Source organism: Pseudophryne corroboree, chromosome 8 (genome assembly GCF_028390025.1).
Source record: "Pseudophryne corroboree isolate aPseCor3 chromosome 8, aPseCor3.hap2, whole genome shotgun sequence".
Lineage (NCBI taxonomy): Eukaryota > Metazoa > Chordata > Amphibia > Anura > Myobatrachidae > Pseudophryne > Pseudophryne corroboree.
In genome coordinates this window covers 32,252,193-32,265,955 of record NC_086451.1, presented here as the reverse complement: position 1 = coordinate 32,265,955, position 13,763 = coordinate 32,252,193, and the positions used below count along the sequence as shown (strand labels likewise).

Below are 13,763 nucleotides of genomic sequence, written 5' to 3'. Positions count from 1 at the left end.
CCGTACCTGTAGCTGTATTTCTCTAACGTCCTAGTGGATGCTGGGGACTCCATAAGGACCATGGGGAATAGACGGGCTCCGCAGGAGACTGGGCACTCTAAAGAAAGATTTAGTACTACCTGATGTGCACTGGCTCCTCCCTCTATGCCCCTCCTCCAGACCTCAGTTAGAATCTGTGCCCGGCCAGAGCTGGGTGCTTTTAGTGAGCTCTCCTGAGCTTGCTAATAAGAAAGTATTTTAGTTAGGTTTTTTATTTTCAGAGAGCTTCTGCTGGCAACAGACTCTCTGCTACGTGGGACTGAGGGGAGAGAAGCAAACCTACTAACTGCGGCTAGGTTGCGCTTCTTAGGCTACTGGACACCATTAGCTCCAGAGGGTTCGAACACAGGATCTTAACCTTGGTCGTCCGTTCCCGGAGCCGCGCCGCCGTCCCCCTCGCAGAGCCAGAAGACAGAAGCCGGCGGAAGCAAGAAGACATCGAAATCGGCGGCATAAGACTCCTGTCTTCACATGAGGTAGCGCACAGCACTGCAGCTGTGCGCCATTGCGCCCACACTACCCACACACTCCGGTCACTGTAGGGTGCAGGGCGCAGGGGGGAGGCAGATATAACATTTGCAGAGAGAGTTAGATTTGGGTGTGGTGAGTTCAATCTGCAATGTAATTTGCAGTGTAAAAATAAAGCAGCCAGTATTTAACCTGCACAGAAATAAAATAACCCACGCAAATCTAACTCTCTCTGCACATGTTATATCTGCCTCCCCTGCAGTGCACATGGTTTTGCCCAATTGCTAACAAAAATCCTGCTGCGATCAACTTGGAATTACCCCCATATTGTGGAATTTGTCCTGTAATACGGACATTGGGGCTCAGGCTACGTTTGATCGCCTTTTACATCCGAACTCGCAGCCGTATCTCTGCAAAGCTGCAGAAATCGCAAGATGCATGCACTTCTGCGTCAGTAACACATGCGCCAATTCTTTGAACCGTTATTTCATTCATAGGTTTGAATGAAATGTTAGAAAGCGGACATAGCCTTCCTTCCTGTAGGATAATGAGCAGATCGTCATAAGTAGTTGATATGACACTGACCATGCGCGTTCTGCATCTGATTACAAAATTACACAGACACGTCCTTCCCGTGCTCGGCCTGTATTACTCCGGCCCGGCTCTCCCCTCCCCGGTCCTGACCCTTCAGACGATTAAGTCTTTCTTTTTGTGTATATAGAAATTGACCTATAAATGTAAGGGACATTGGGAATCACAAACCATCGCCGTCACAATACTAAATAACTTACAAGCTTTATTCATCTGCAGTTGGGCACAACAGTGCAAAGTGTTTTTTCTGTTGTGGGGTACACTGGGCTCCACAAGGATTAACATCGGGGTGTAGAGTAAGATCTGGATCCGAGGCACCAACAGGCTCAAAGCTTTGACTGTTCCCAAGATGCACAGCGCCGCCTCCTCTATAACCCCGCCTCCGTGCACAGGAGCTGAGTTTGTAAGTTGGTGCCATGCAGTAAGCAGGCACTTAACAGGTGGGCTGCCTTTTACAGCCCATTTGATAGCTTTATTTGAAGAAAGAAGAATACTTTTACAGACTTCAAGGGCTGCAGCGTGTAAAGTCACATAGACTTTCTTTGCTGCAGCTTCATCACCCCCAGCGGCGCTGTATACTCCCGCGCCTTGGTTGCCGGGTCACTGCAGCGGAGGCTCCGATGCCTTTCCAGCGTCAGTCACACGCACGCCGCTGTCCTCCTGGAATGCGTGGCCACAGGAACAGGGGAGGTAAGGGGTCTCTTTGGCCGCTCTGTACCACGATCCGGCGCGGCCATGGGAGGCGGGCCGCGTGCACGCTGGCGTGGACACTGTTATTGGGCAGCCGCTCCACTAGCCACCAGTGACATTGGGCACAGGTGTGGGGTTTTTTACTATCTAAAAGCCCCGTTTTCAGAGCATGCAGCGCCCGGTGGGGATGCCAGCTGGGGGAGTAGGCCTAACCTGTAGCCCCTCCCCCAGGGCGCACTTTCTGTGAATGCTCCCGCCCTGGAGCTGCATATCTCTCCCTCACTCCCTGTCAGCCGCCATCACACACGGAGCTGAGCTGTTTCTGGGACTGCTGGGACAAATCCTCCTCTGTAAAGCCGCCTGCCTGCCAGTGCTGTGCTTCCTACAGGACACTTGAGTATTCTACCTGTCACTGGGACAGTGTTAGTTAAGAAAGAATGCGTACATTCAGGATTGTGTGGGTACAAACACCCTGTGATATACATCCAGTGCTTACTGCGTTTGTTATATCTATAGTTATCACATATAGCCATACTGAGTATTACTTTGTATTGCTAGTCCAGGCAGTTTTATGGTACATAATTTCTGCATGGTACGCTTGTGACTATATATATGTGTGTGTGTGCATGTAGCTGCTGCGTGGCTGCCTTATTGCAGGGTATTTCACTCAGTGGCCTATTCCTATATTCCATAACCTGTGGGGGCCAAGTGTAGCAGGTTTTCTGCATAATATAGGATTTTTTTCACAAGATATACTTGCTGTGTATTGTTACTTGTGATTTATAGTCACCCCATATATATCTCTTGGATTCCCGGTAATTGTGCTGACACAGTCACACTTCACGGGGGGTTCTTGCTGGGTATATCGCTGCTAGGAATTGTACCAGGTTGCCCATTATTGTGCTTTCTATTATGTCAAATACAAGAGGTAACGGAGCTGGGGCTTCTCCCATACTGTGTGGTGGTGATGCTGCAGACATTTTGGAGGAAAATATGGCAGCAGAGAGTTCAGGTTCAGGGGGTTCCTTACCCCCCAGTGGGTCCGTAGCACCGGGGGCAACAAATGACTTGCCTTGGGCTACCTTTTCCACGCTATTAAACACGCTTGTAACTAAATTGGCACCCCCTGTGGGACCACCTGTGCCATTGCAGCAGTTAATGGTCCCTGCTATTAATCCGCCATGTGCAGATCAAATCTCCACTCAGTTACAGCATTTGAACCGGTCACTGACTAAATCTAAGTGTCACTCTCGCCCGCCTAAGACTAAGTCGTCTTCTAAATGGGCCATTACCTCCTCCCAATCCACTGTAATCCCGGACATGTCCTCTGAGGAGGATGGTGCGTATACTGATCCCACAGACACTGACTCAGATGTTTCTGATGGGGAAGGGAAGTCATTGGTGGATGTCCCTGATCTGATTGAGGCAATTAGGCTCATTCTTCAGGTGTCTGATGATCCTGAGCCTGAAGCCGTCTCTAAAAAGCCGGATAGGTTTAAACGGAAGAAGGTGGTTAAACAAGTTTTACCTCATTCTGAACACCTGCTTGACATACGTCAGGAATCCTGGGAAAACCCGGGGACAAAATTCACACCAAATAAGAGACTGTTGGCTCGCTATCTTCTCTCTGCAGAGATATGTAAGAATTGAGAAACTCTTCCGCCTGTAGATTCTCATATGGTTTGCATGGTAGTTTCCTCTGCTCTGCCTGTAATTACTGTCACCTCTCTGAAGGAACCGACTGACAGACGTGTGGAGGGTTGTTTGAAAGCGATTTACACCCTAACGGGGGCTGTGCATAGGCCAGCCATTGCAGCAACATGGGCTGCTGAAGCTATTGAGGTGTGGGCTCAGGAGCTTGAGGCGGAGCGTCCTTCCACCGCATCTGAACATGCTCGACAATGTCTATCTTATATTACCACGGCTTCTCTTTACCTTAAGGAGGCAGCCTCCGATGCCGGGGTGCTGGCGGCCAAGGCTGCTACTACGTCCATCTTGGCCAGACGTATCCTTTGGTTGAGATCGTGGTCGGTGGATATGGATTCCAAGAAAACCCTGGAGGTGCTTCCTTTCAAGGGAGACATTCTCTTTGGAGAAGACCTCAATAAGATTGTGGCTGATCTGGCTACTGCTAAAACAGCTTGCCTACCTAGTACGGCTCCTTCCGCACAGAAGGCTAAAAGTACTTTCCCTCTGCCCTTTCGTCCTCCAGGTAAAGCAAAAGGTCAGGCGTACCCAAAGCAAGCTCGTGCTTCCAGACCTGCCAAGCCCAGACCGAAACGAGTCTGGGCTGCCCGTCAGCCTGCTTCCAAAACTGACAAGCATGCCGCATGACATAACATAGTAACATAGTAACATAGTATCTGAGGTTGAAAAAAGACAATTGTCCATCGAGTTCAACCTATTTGTGGTCTCCTATGCATGATGATTTGACTAAAATTTCTGACTGATGCTGCTGTCAGCCGTTGCATTTTATCCCTATTTATAGTAACTATAGTGCATGACTATGTACCATACCCCTGGATATCCTTATCAATTAGGAATTTATCTAACCCATTCTTAAAGGTGTTGACAGATTCCGCCATTACAACTCCCTCAGGCAGGGAATTCCAAACACGTATTGTCCTTACCGTGAAAAAGCCTTTACGCCGTATTGTGCGGAATCTCCTCTCCTCTAACCTGAGCGAGTGTCCACGAGTCCTCTGTGTTGATCTAACCAAAAACAGGTCCCGCGCAAGCTCTGTGTATTGTCCCCTTATATATTTGTAGATGTTGATCATATCCCCTCTTAGTCTCCGCTTTTCCAATGTAAACATGCCTAGTCTTTCAAGCCTTTCCTTGTATTCCATCGTCTCCATGCCCTTAATTAGTTTGGTCGCCCTCCTCTGAACCTTTTCTAGCTCCAGGATATCCTTTTTGTAGTTCGGTGCCCAGAATTGTACACAGTATTCAAAGTGTGGCCTCACTAGTGATTTATATAACGGGAGTATAATACTCTCGTCCCTAGCATCAATACCCCGTTTTATGCATGCTAATATCTTATTAGCCTTCTTTGCTGCAGTCCTACTTTGGGTACTACTGCTTAGTTTGCTATCTATGAGGACACCTAAGTCCTTTTCCAGTACAGAATCCCCTAATTTTACCCCATTTAGTAGGTAGGTGTAATTTTTGTTCTTGTTACCACAGTGCATTACCTTACACTTGTCTGTGTTGAAGCGCATTCTCCATTTGGCTGCCCATGATTCTAATTTAACTAAGTCGTTCTGAAGAGACTCGGCATCCTCCTCTTTATTTATAGCCTTATGGCCTCCCTCTGGGGGATCCCAGGGTGGGGGGCCGACTTCTAGGTTTTGCCCAGGAATGGTTGAAGACCACTTCCGATGCCTGGGTAAGGGAAGTCATCACTCGAGGTTACGCCGTACCCTTCAAGAATCGTCCCCCTCATCGATTTTGCCTGACAGATGTTCCTCTGGACCCGGCAAAGGCAAACAATGTGCATTCAGTGGCCAGAGGAGTGGTAGTACAGGTGCCTTTGGCTCAGAGAGGCAAGGGGTACTATTCACCGCTGTTTCTAGTCCTGAAACCAAACGGGTACTCGCGGCCCATTCTCAATCTGAAGTTCTTGAACAAGCATGTGCGGGTCTCCAAGTTTCGTATGGAAACTCTGCGCTCTATTGTTCTGGCCTTGTAGCCTGGGGACTATATGCTCTTCCTGGACATACAGGATGCCTACCTACATATTCCTATTGCAGTGTCTCATCAGCAGTACCTGAGGTTTGCGGTGGGCAACCTTCATTACCAATTTCGGGCGTTACCCTTTGGTTTGACAATGGCTCCCCGAGTTTTCACCAAAGTAATGGCGGTCATGACGGCTACACTCCGGCGTCAAGAGGTCAGGATCCTACCGTACTTGGACGATTTGTTGATCCTGGCAAATTCCCCAGAACTTCTCCTGTGTCATCTCGATCTGACGGTCCAGTGCATGAAAGGCCATGGGTGGCTGATCAACTGGAAGAAATCCTCCCTGGTTCCTGCTCGGAGCATGATACATCTGCGAGCCTTATTGGACACTCACAGCCAGCGGTTGTTCTTGTCTCAGGAGAAAGTCCTGAAGCTTCAGGACAGGATTCAATGCTTCCTATCTCGTCCGCAAGTGTCGATACATTCGGCAATGCAAGTACTAGGTCTCATGGTATCGGCTTTCGACATGGTGGAGTATGCTCAATTCCATTCTCGCCCTCTGCAGAAGTTAATTCTGACCAAGTGGGACGGCCTGCCTCACCGGATCAGATCTCACATGATCTCCTTGTCTCCGGAGGTCCGCCTGTCACTGAGCTGGTGGCTTCAGGACCAGCGATTGAGCAGGGCTGTCCCTTCTGGATATCCAACTGGGTCCTTCTGACGACGGATGCCAGACTGAGAGGTTGGGGCGCGGTGTTGGAACAACACTCTCTTCAGGGTCGGTGAACCGAGGAGGAGTCTCTACTCCCGATAAACATCCTGGAACTAAGGGCAGTGTTCAATGTGTTGACAATGGCCCAGCATCTAATACAGAACAGGCCTGTTCAAGTACAATCGAACAACGCCACCACGGTGGCGTACATAAATCATCAAGGCGGCACTCGAAGCCACATGGCCATGAGGGAAGTATCACGGATTCTTCAGTTGGCAGAACGCCATCTGCCGGCCATATCCGCAGTGTTCATTCCGGGGGTCCTAAACTGGGAAGTGGACTTTCTCAGTCATCAGGACGTACATGCCGGAGAATGGAGCCTCCATCCAGAGGTGTTTCAACTTCTCGTGGACAAGTGGGGCCTTCCAGATGTGGACCTGATGGTGTCTCGACACAATCACAAGGTTCCGGTCTTCGGAGCAAGGACAAGGGATCCTCAAGCAGCGTTCGTGGATGCTCTGTCAATCCCATGGAACTTTCGGCTGCTGTACGTGTTCCCTTCAGTGTCACTCCTGCCCAGAGTAATACGGAAGTTCAAGCAAGAAGGAGGAAACCTACTTCTGATCGCTCCAGCGTGGCCCAGACGGCATTGGTTCTCCGACTAACAGGGCCTCTCGCTAGATCATCCCCTTCTACTTCCACAATGACCAGACCTTCTCGTTCAGGGCCCTTGTGTTTACCAGGACTTGGCCCGTCTGGCTTTGACGGCATGGCTCTTGAAGCTTCCGTCCTGAGGGCCAAGGGTTTTTCTGAGGCGGTCGTTCAAACTATGTTTAAGGCCTGTAAGCCGGCTTCTGCTCGGATTTTCCATAGGGTCTGGAATGCTTACTTTACTTTGTGTGCGTCTCACAATCATGACGTTTTCAAGTTTAGCACGGCCAAACTGTTGGCCTTCCTACAACAAGGCCTGGACTTAGGCCTTCGTCTGGCCTCCCTCAAGGGTCACATCTCTGCCTTGTCTGTTTGGTTCCAGAGAAAGATTGCTGCCCTTCTGGATGTTCATACATTCACTCAGGGCGTGTTGCGGATTCAGCCTCCTTATGTACCTCCTGTGGCCCCTTGGGATCTGTCGGTGGTACTGGAGGCCTTGCAAGAGTCTCCATTTGAACCTCTTTCCTCTGCTGACCTTAAGTGGCTGTCCCTTAAGGTGCTATTTTTGCTGGCTATTGCTTCAACTAGAATGGTCTCGGACTTGGGTGCCTTATCCTGTAAGTCCCCCCCATTTGATTTTTCATTGTGACCGGGCGGTTCTTAGAACGCGACCGGGTTATTTACCCAAGGCGGTATCTTCATTCCACCTTAACCAGGAGATTGTGGTTCCGGCCTTTAATTCTCCTGAGTTGTCTTCCAAAGAGCGGTCTTTGGATGTGGTACGGGCTCTCCGTGTCTATGCGAAGAGAACATCCTCCATTAGGAAATCCGATTCTCTGTTTGTTCTGTTTGGTTTTCATAAACGTGGCTGGCCTACTTCCAAGCAGACCCTGGCCAGATGGATTAGAATGGTGATTGCACATGCTTATGTACAAGCTGGTTGTCCAGCTCCTGCTACCATCAAAGCCCATTCTACTCGGTCGGTTGGACCTTCTTGGGCGGCCCACCATGGTGCGATCCTTGAACAATTGTGCAAGGCGGCTACGTGGTCCTCAGGGAACACGTTTATAAGGTTCTATGCCTTTGATACTTCCGCCTCCCAAGATGCTTCCTGTGGACGCCGTGTTCTTGTGCCCGCTACAGTGCGTCCCCTCCCATAAGGAACTGCTTTAGGACATCCCTGATGTTAATCCTTGTGGAGCCCAGTGTACCCGCAGCAGAAAACAAGATTTATGGTAAGAACTCACTGTTGTTATATCTCTTTCTGCGGGGTACACTGGGCTCCACAAGGCGCCCATCCTGACGCACTTAGCTTCTTTGGGTTGGTATTGACATAGCCGCTGACACCCTCTGCTGTGGCAAGTGTGTGGTGTAATTGGCTACGAGCGATTGTCGTCTCTGGTACCTGCTACTGCATTGGGCTGGTTAACTAAACTGAGCTCCTGTGCACGGAGGCGGGGTTATAGAGGAGGCGGCGCTGTGCATCTTGGGAACAGTCAAAGCTTTGAGCCTGTTGGTGCTGCGGATCAAGATCCTACTCTACACCCCGATGTTAATCCTTGTGGAGCTCTGTGTACCTCTCAGAAAGAGATTTAACAACGGTAAGTTCTTACCATAAATCTCGTTATCTTGATGACTTACCGTATTCTCTTTTTAGTAACCGTTCCTGTGATATGTACAGTGCAGGCATTTTGCTCTGCGTGCTCCGCACCTGACTCCTCTCCTGTGTTTATCGTTACAGAGCAGCATCAGCCGGAGGTATCGCGCTACCGTTTCCGCAAGAGGGACAAAGTGATGTTCTATGGCCGAAAGATCATGAGAAAGGTACGGGGATGATTATTGTGAGACTTTAGCGATTAGGAGATTTCCTGGGCTCGAGGTTGGACTTGCGGCAGACGGCTTTTTGCGACCCTAATAGGTCTCCCAGCCAGACGATGGTGCCGGGGATGGTCCTAGAACGCAGCTCGGATCAGTACTGCAGCAGGAGGCTTGACACCCCCTGCTGCATTATCATATTAGTGCTATCGCTGCTGCGCGTATGCAGACCTGGTCCTGAGACGGCGGACGCAATGTGGTTGCAGGCATCGGGTGAGTGACCGTCTGCAGCCATTTGGGGGCGAGGAGGTGGGGCGTTCCAGAAAGTGAGGACGTGTCGGCCACGTTCTCTGAGTGTGCCAAAGCCAGTGGCTGCGTGCTGCGTATGCAGTTTTACTGGCAAATGCTGTAGCATATCGTTCTGCTGCTAGTAAAAGTATTGTATCCTCTGCTATGTAACGGCTATGCTAAAAGGGTCTAGGAAAGGTCATAATATTTCCATTTAAACAGTATGTGTGTGTGTGTGTGTGTGTGTGTGTGTGTGTGTGTGTGTGTGTATATGTATATGTATGTGTATGTGTGTGTGTATATATACGCCCCCTTAACCCTTGCATGCCTTTCTGGGGTTTAATATTTGTATTATATGGAGTATTACCTGCATTCCTTTGTTAGTTGTTAAATATTGCACAATGAAAGGGCGTGTGATGGTGAAGGAGGCGCAGCCCCTTGCGACGGCGTGAACAGCACCTGCAGGGCACGATGTACAGAATGTAGCGGGTGTGGGGGGGACTGCGGATGGTGTCTGTAGATGCTGCGGGTGGAGGGAGGCAGAAGTGGGGGTGGGGCCCGGATGGGGAAGGTTCGGGAGGTGCTGCGCGTGGGGGAGGGGCAGAGGAGTGGGGGATGCAGGTGGGGGAGGGGTCCGGAGGCACTGAAGGTGGGGGAGGGGCAGGGGTGCCACGGGTGGGAGAGGGGCAGGTGTGGGGATGTTGTGGATGGATGAAGGGTTCCGGAGGTGCTGTTGGATGGGAAGGGACGGGAGTGCCGGGGGTTGGGTAGGGGACCGCAGGCACCATGGGTAGGGTAGGGGCAGGTACGGGTGTTGCGGCGGATGGGAAAGGAGGTCCGGAGGTGCTGCAGGTGGTGGAGGGGCAGGTGCGGGGGTGCCATTGGTGGGGGAGGGGTGGGTGAGGGGGGGACCGCTGATGGAGGAGGGTGTCTGCAGATGCTGCGGGTGGAGGGGAGCAGGTGTTGGGCATACCTCCCAACTGTCCCGATTTTCGCGGGACAGTCCAGTTTTTTGGGGACTGTCCCGCTGTCCCACCCGCGGGCCACAGTGTCCTGCGGTGGGGGGGATCAGTTGGGAGGCTCTGTCAATCGCTGCTCTGCTTAGCAGAGCAGCGGTGAATAGACGCTGTGCGCATGCGCACAGCGTCTGTTCAGTGGAGTTAGAGGGAGAGGGAGCATGCCTGCGGCTCACAGAGCGCTGGGCATGCCCCCTCAGTGACGAAAGCATGGGTGTGGCTCGCGATCGCGGGTCCTCCCGCGAAGCCACGCCCCCTTTTCATAGGCCACGTCCCCTTTTAGGGAGCGCGCGCGGATTCGCCGCGCGAGTGTCCCGCTCCACATAGATACAAAATTGGGAGGTATGGTTGGGGGAGACATATAAGGGGGGTGAATGGTGGAAGGGGCCTGGAGGTGCTGTGGGTGGTGAAGGGGTGGAGGAGTGGGAGCCACGGGTGGTGTAGGGGGTCTGGAGGCACAGCATGTGGGGGAGGGGTGGAGTGCCGCATGTGGTGGAGGGGAAGGTGCGGAGGTGTGGTGCATTGGGGAGAGGTCTGGAGGCGCTGCGGGTACTGTACATGCCAAAAAAGGTAGTTGGAGGGTATGCAGTAACAGAGCCAGGACAGGGGTGACAGGGTCAGTACAGGGTTGACGGGGCCAGGACAGGTGTGACGGGGCCAGGACAGGGGTGACGGGGCCAGGACAGAAATGATAGGGACAGGATAAGGGTGAAAGGGCCAGGATAAGGGTGGCAGGGCAAGGCCAGGGGTGACAGGGACATGACAGAACACAGGGCACGGGAGAGATTGGTATTAGGGACAAAACAGTGGTGACAGACAGATGTGTCTTACCGGAGTCACTGCTGCTGGCTGCTGCTGTTCCACTCCAACCTGTTGGGATCTGCTGCTGCTGGAGACTTGGCATGGCTGACTCTCTCAGGCTGGAGTCCTGCTTCCTCTGCCCGTCCGCATCCCTCCCCCCCTCCTCAGTCACACACCGCAGACCTCGCGCAGCTGCCGGGCACTGTGGTAAGGTGAGACTGGAAATGACTGGTTAGCCCCCAGGAGATGCTGCGGCTGGAGGGAGGAGGGGGTCATAGCATGCACGTGGCGCGGACCTCACGGCTTCCGGGCACTGTGGTAAGGGGAGACTGGGAGTGACTGGTTAGGTCCCAGGAGACGCTGCGGCTGGAGGGAGTAGTGGGTCAGAGCCTGCAAGCAGCTCGGATTTCTGCAGCGCTACCCGCCAGCTAAAGTGTGTGAATGAGCTGGGCGCACTCCACTGCGGGTGGCAGCGCTGCAGCTAGCGGTGGGGTTGCCGGGGCTGGAGATAACAGAGGCAGTATGGAACCTGCACAGCGGCAGGTGCCCCACTAAACTGCAGCTAAGAAGCGTGGAGTGTGCCAGAAAGTGACGCTCCTCCGCATCAGAGAGACCCTGCTGAGTATGCCGATGTGGGGGGTCAAGCACACAGTGAGCCGGTGCCCGTCTGTCTGTATGACATACCCCTCACACACCTCCATACCTCCCAAATGTCCCGATTTTCGCGGGACAGTCCCATTTTTTGGGGTCTGTCCCGCTGTCCCACCCGCGGGTCGCAGTGTCCGGCGGTGGGGGGGGGGGGGGGGGCAGTTGGATAGCTCCTGTACTCGCTGTTCTGCTTAGCAGAGCAGCGGTGAATAGTGGAGACAGAGGGAGAGGGGGCCTCAGGGGGTACGGATTAATGGGGGGGCTCCAGCAGCAGAGCCGGATTAAGGTGGGGGGGGGCAGGGGATACGTACCTTTGGCCCCACAGTTTTAGGGGACCCCCCGGCTGGAGTAGCTCTGTCCCAGCTCAGAAGCTACCCCCCCGTCCTGCCAGTAACTGCGGCAGCATTGTGCTACAGTCAGCACACGCTGCTACGTGTAGGCAGGTCTGTGGTGTTGCAGGGAGGCAGCAGTCTCCCTGCTTTCTTCTCCCTGTGCGGGTGTGTAGGGGGGGAGCGACCACCTCCTCTGGATTTAGCCCTAGCTGAGGGGCCAAAATCCCATCAAAAAAAATAAAAATAAAAATCGAAATTTGCATAAGGGGGCGTGGCCGCGCGGGCCGCGATTAGGCCACGCCCCAACCCCACAGCAGGCTCAGCAATGAGATAGGGCTCCCCTGTCACAAGTGCCCTGGGCCCCCCGGACTCATAATCAGCCCCTGGGGGCATGCCAGCAGCTCACAGAGCGCTGGGCATGCTCCCTCACTGACGAAAACGGGGCCCTCCCGTGAAGCCACGCCCCCCTTTTCGCCGAGTGTGTGTGTGTGTCCCTCCTTCTGCCTGGAGAAAGCTCCTGCAGAAAGCTGGGAGGTCTGCACCCCTGCCTGTGACATGCCCAATGCCCATGCTATCTGCTTCTGCTCCTAGTCTCCTGTAGATTTGGCCAGATCTCTGTGACTCATTTGACTAACTCCGCCCACTGTTGTAACTCCGCCCAGCGTTAGCAAATGAATCACAAGGTCACAGAATAGGGCTATTATATAGGAGATATATATATATATATATCCTATATATACAATCCTGACGAAGGGGGAGACCCCGAAACGTTGATCTGCACTAATACAAAGTTTGCTGCTTTTCTGAAGACTCTGAGTGCCGCCTCGTTTTTCATTGTTTGTATATATATATTTATATACAAACAAATCTAGAAAACCACAGCACTCGCCACCCCAGAAGCGGGGTGCAATATCTGCACTCACCACTCACAGGGTGGGGTGCATGCAGCCCATGGCCACCAACCCAAATATATATATACCGGTAATTTTAATATGAAGAATAATGCCATCAGCATTTAAACTTTCCCCATGCAATTCTCATATGTCGTCACCAGGTGGCGCTGTTAATTGCTGGAATTGCTTCTCGGTGTATAATATAATATAGTATTCCCTGAACAAACTTACTGTACATGCCTATTTACTAAGAAGAACGTAAGCAGGTGTCCTGTTTATTTTTGCAGCCTGTGAACATCCTTTAGATAATTCCGTGACCCCTTGTTCTTTATTAAAATAATCCAAAATAGACAATTACACAGTAAATGTATGCAAACTGCTAGCTCTTCTGGCAAGATTGTCCACATGTAGTCTGAGATACTTCAGTATTCCTTCTTCAGCGTGCAGAGTGTCAGAGCATGGCGTAGTACTGATGACTGGCATATGTATGTACAGCGGTAGCTGCACATCTATCAGTAAGTGACAGGCCGGATTCCGCCCAGCTGCTGTGTGTAGCTTAGATCACACCTGGGGACGGAGCAGGAAGCGGCGTGGTGTCTGTTCTCCTTCCCTGCGCCCCCTGGTGACCGTGTGAATCATGTAGGAGTGGAAGCTGCTGAGGCTAAAAGCTTTTTAGTGCTGTGGTTGGAATGAGTCGGAGAAGTAAGTACTACATCCGGAAGCTCACGGGTTCCAGGCAGAATTTAGAGGACCATTAAACCGAGGGGGGGGGGGGGGGGGGGGGGAATACAAAAATAAAAAGGCAAAACAAAATCTGTCCAAGCTCCGGAACATAACCGCGCTGTCTTAGACAGCGTCCTCCGTTTCCGATACATTATGTCATGTACATGGACGTATGGGTGTCACATTATTCTCATTTTATTTCTCTGACGTCCTAGTGGATGCTGGGACTCCGTAAGGACCATGGGGAATAGCGGCTCCGCAGGAGACAGGGCACAAGAATAAAAGCTTTAGGGTCAGGTGGTGTGCACTGGCTCCTCCCCCTATGACCCTCCTCCAAGCCTCAGTTAGATTTTTGTGCCCGAACGAGAAGGGTGCAGGCTAGGTGGCTCTCCTGAGCTGCTTAGAATAAAAGTAT

General features: G+C 52.0%; 1 protein-coding gene across 3 annotated transcripts in view; it reads left to right on the top strand.

The window, feature by feature from the left end:
- PNPLA7 (patatin like phospholipase domain containing 7) overlaps positions 1–13,763 on the top strand; it is a 258,686-nt gene that overhangs the window by 16,911 nt on the left and 228,012 nt on the right. For all 3 annotated transcript variants that reach the window (XM_063936182.1, XM_063936180.1, XM_063936181.1), the window contains exon 4: positions 8,574–8,656. In XM_063936182.1, the coding sequence (XP_063792252.1) occupies positions 8,574–8,656 (83 nt within the window). The remainder of the gene's footprint in view (positions 1–8,573; positions 8,657–13,763) is intronic.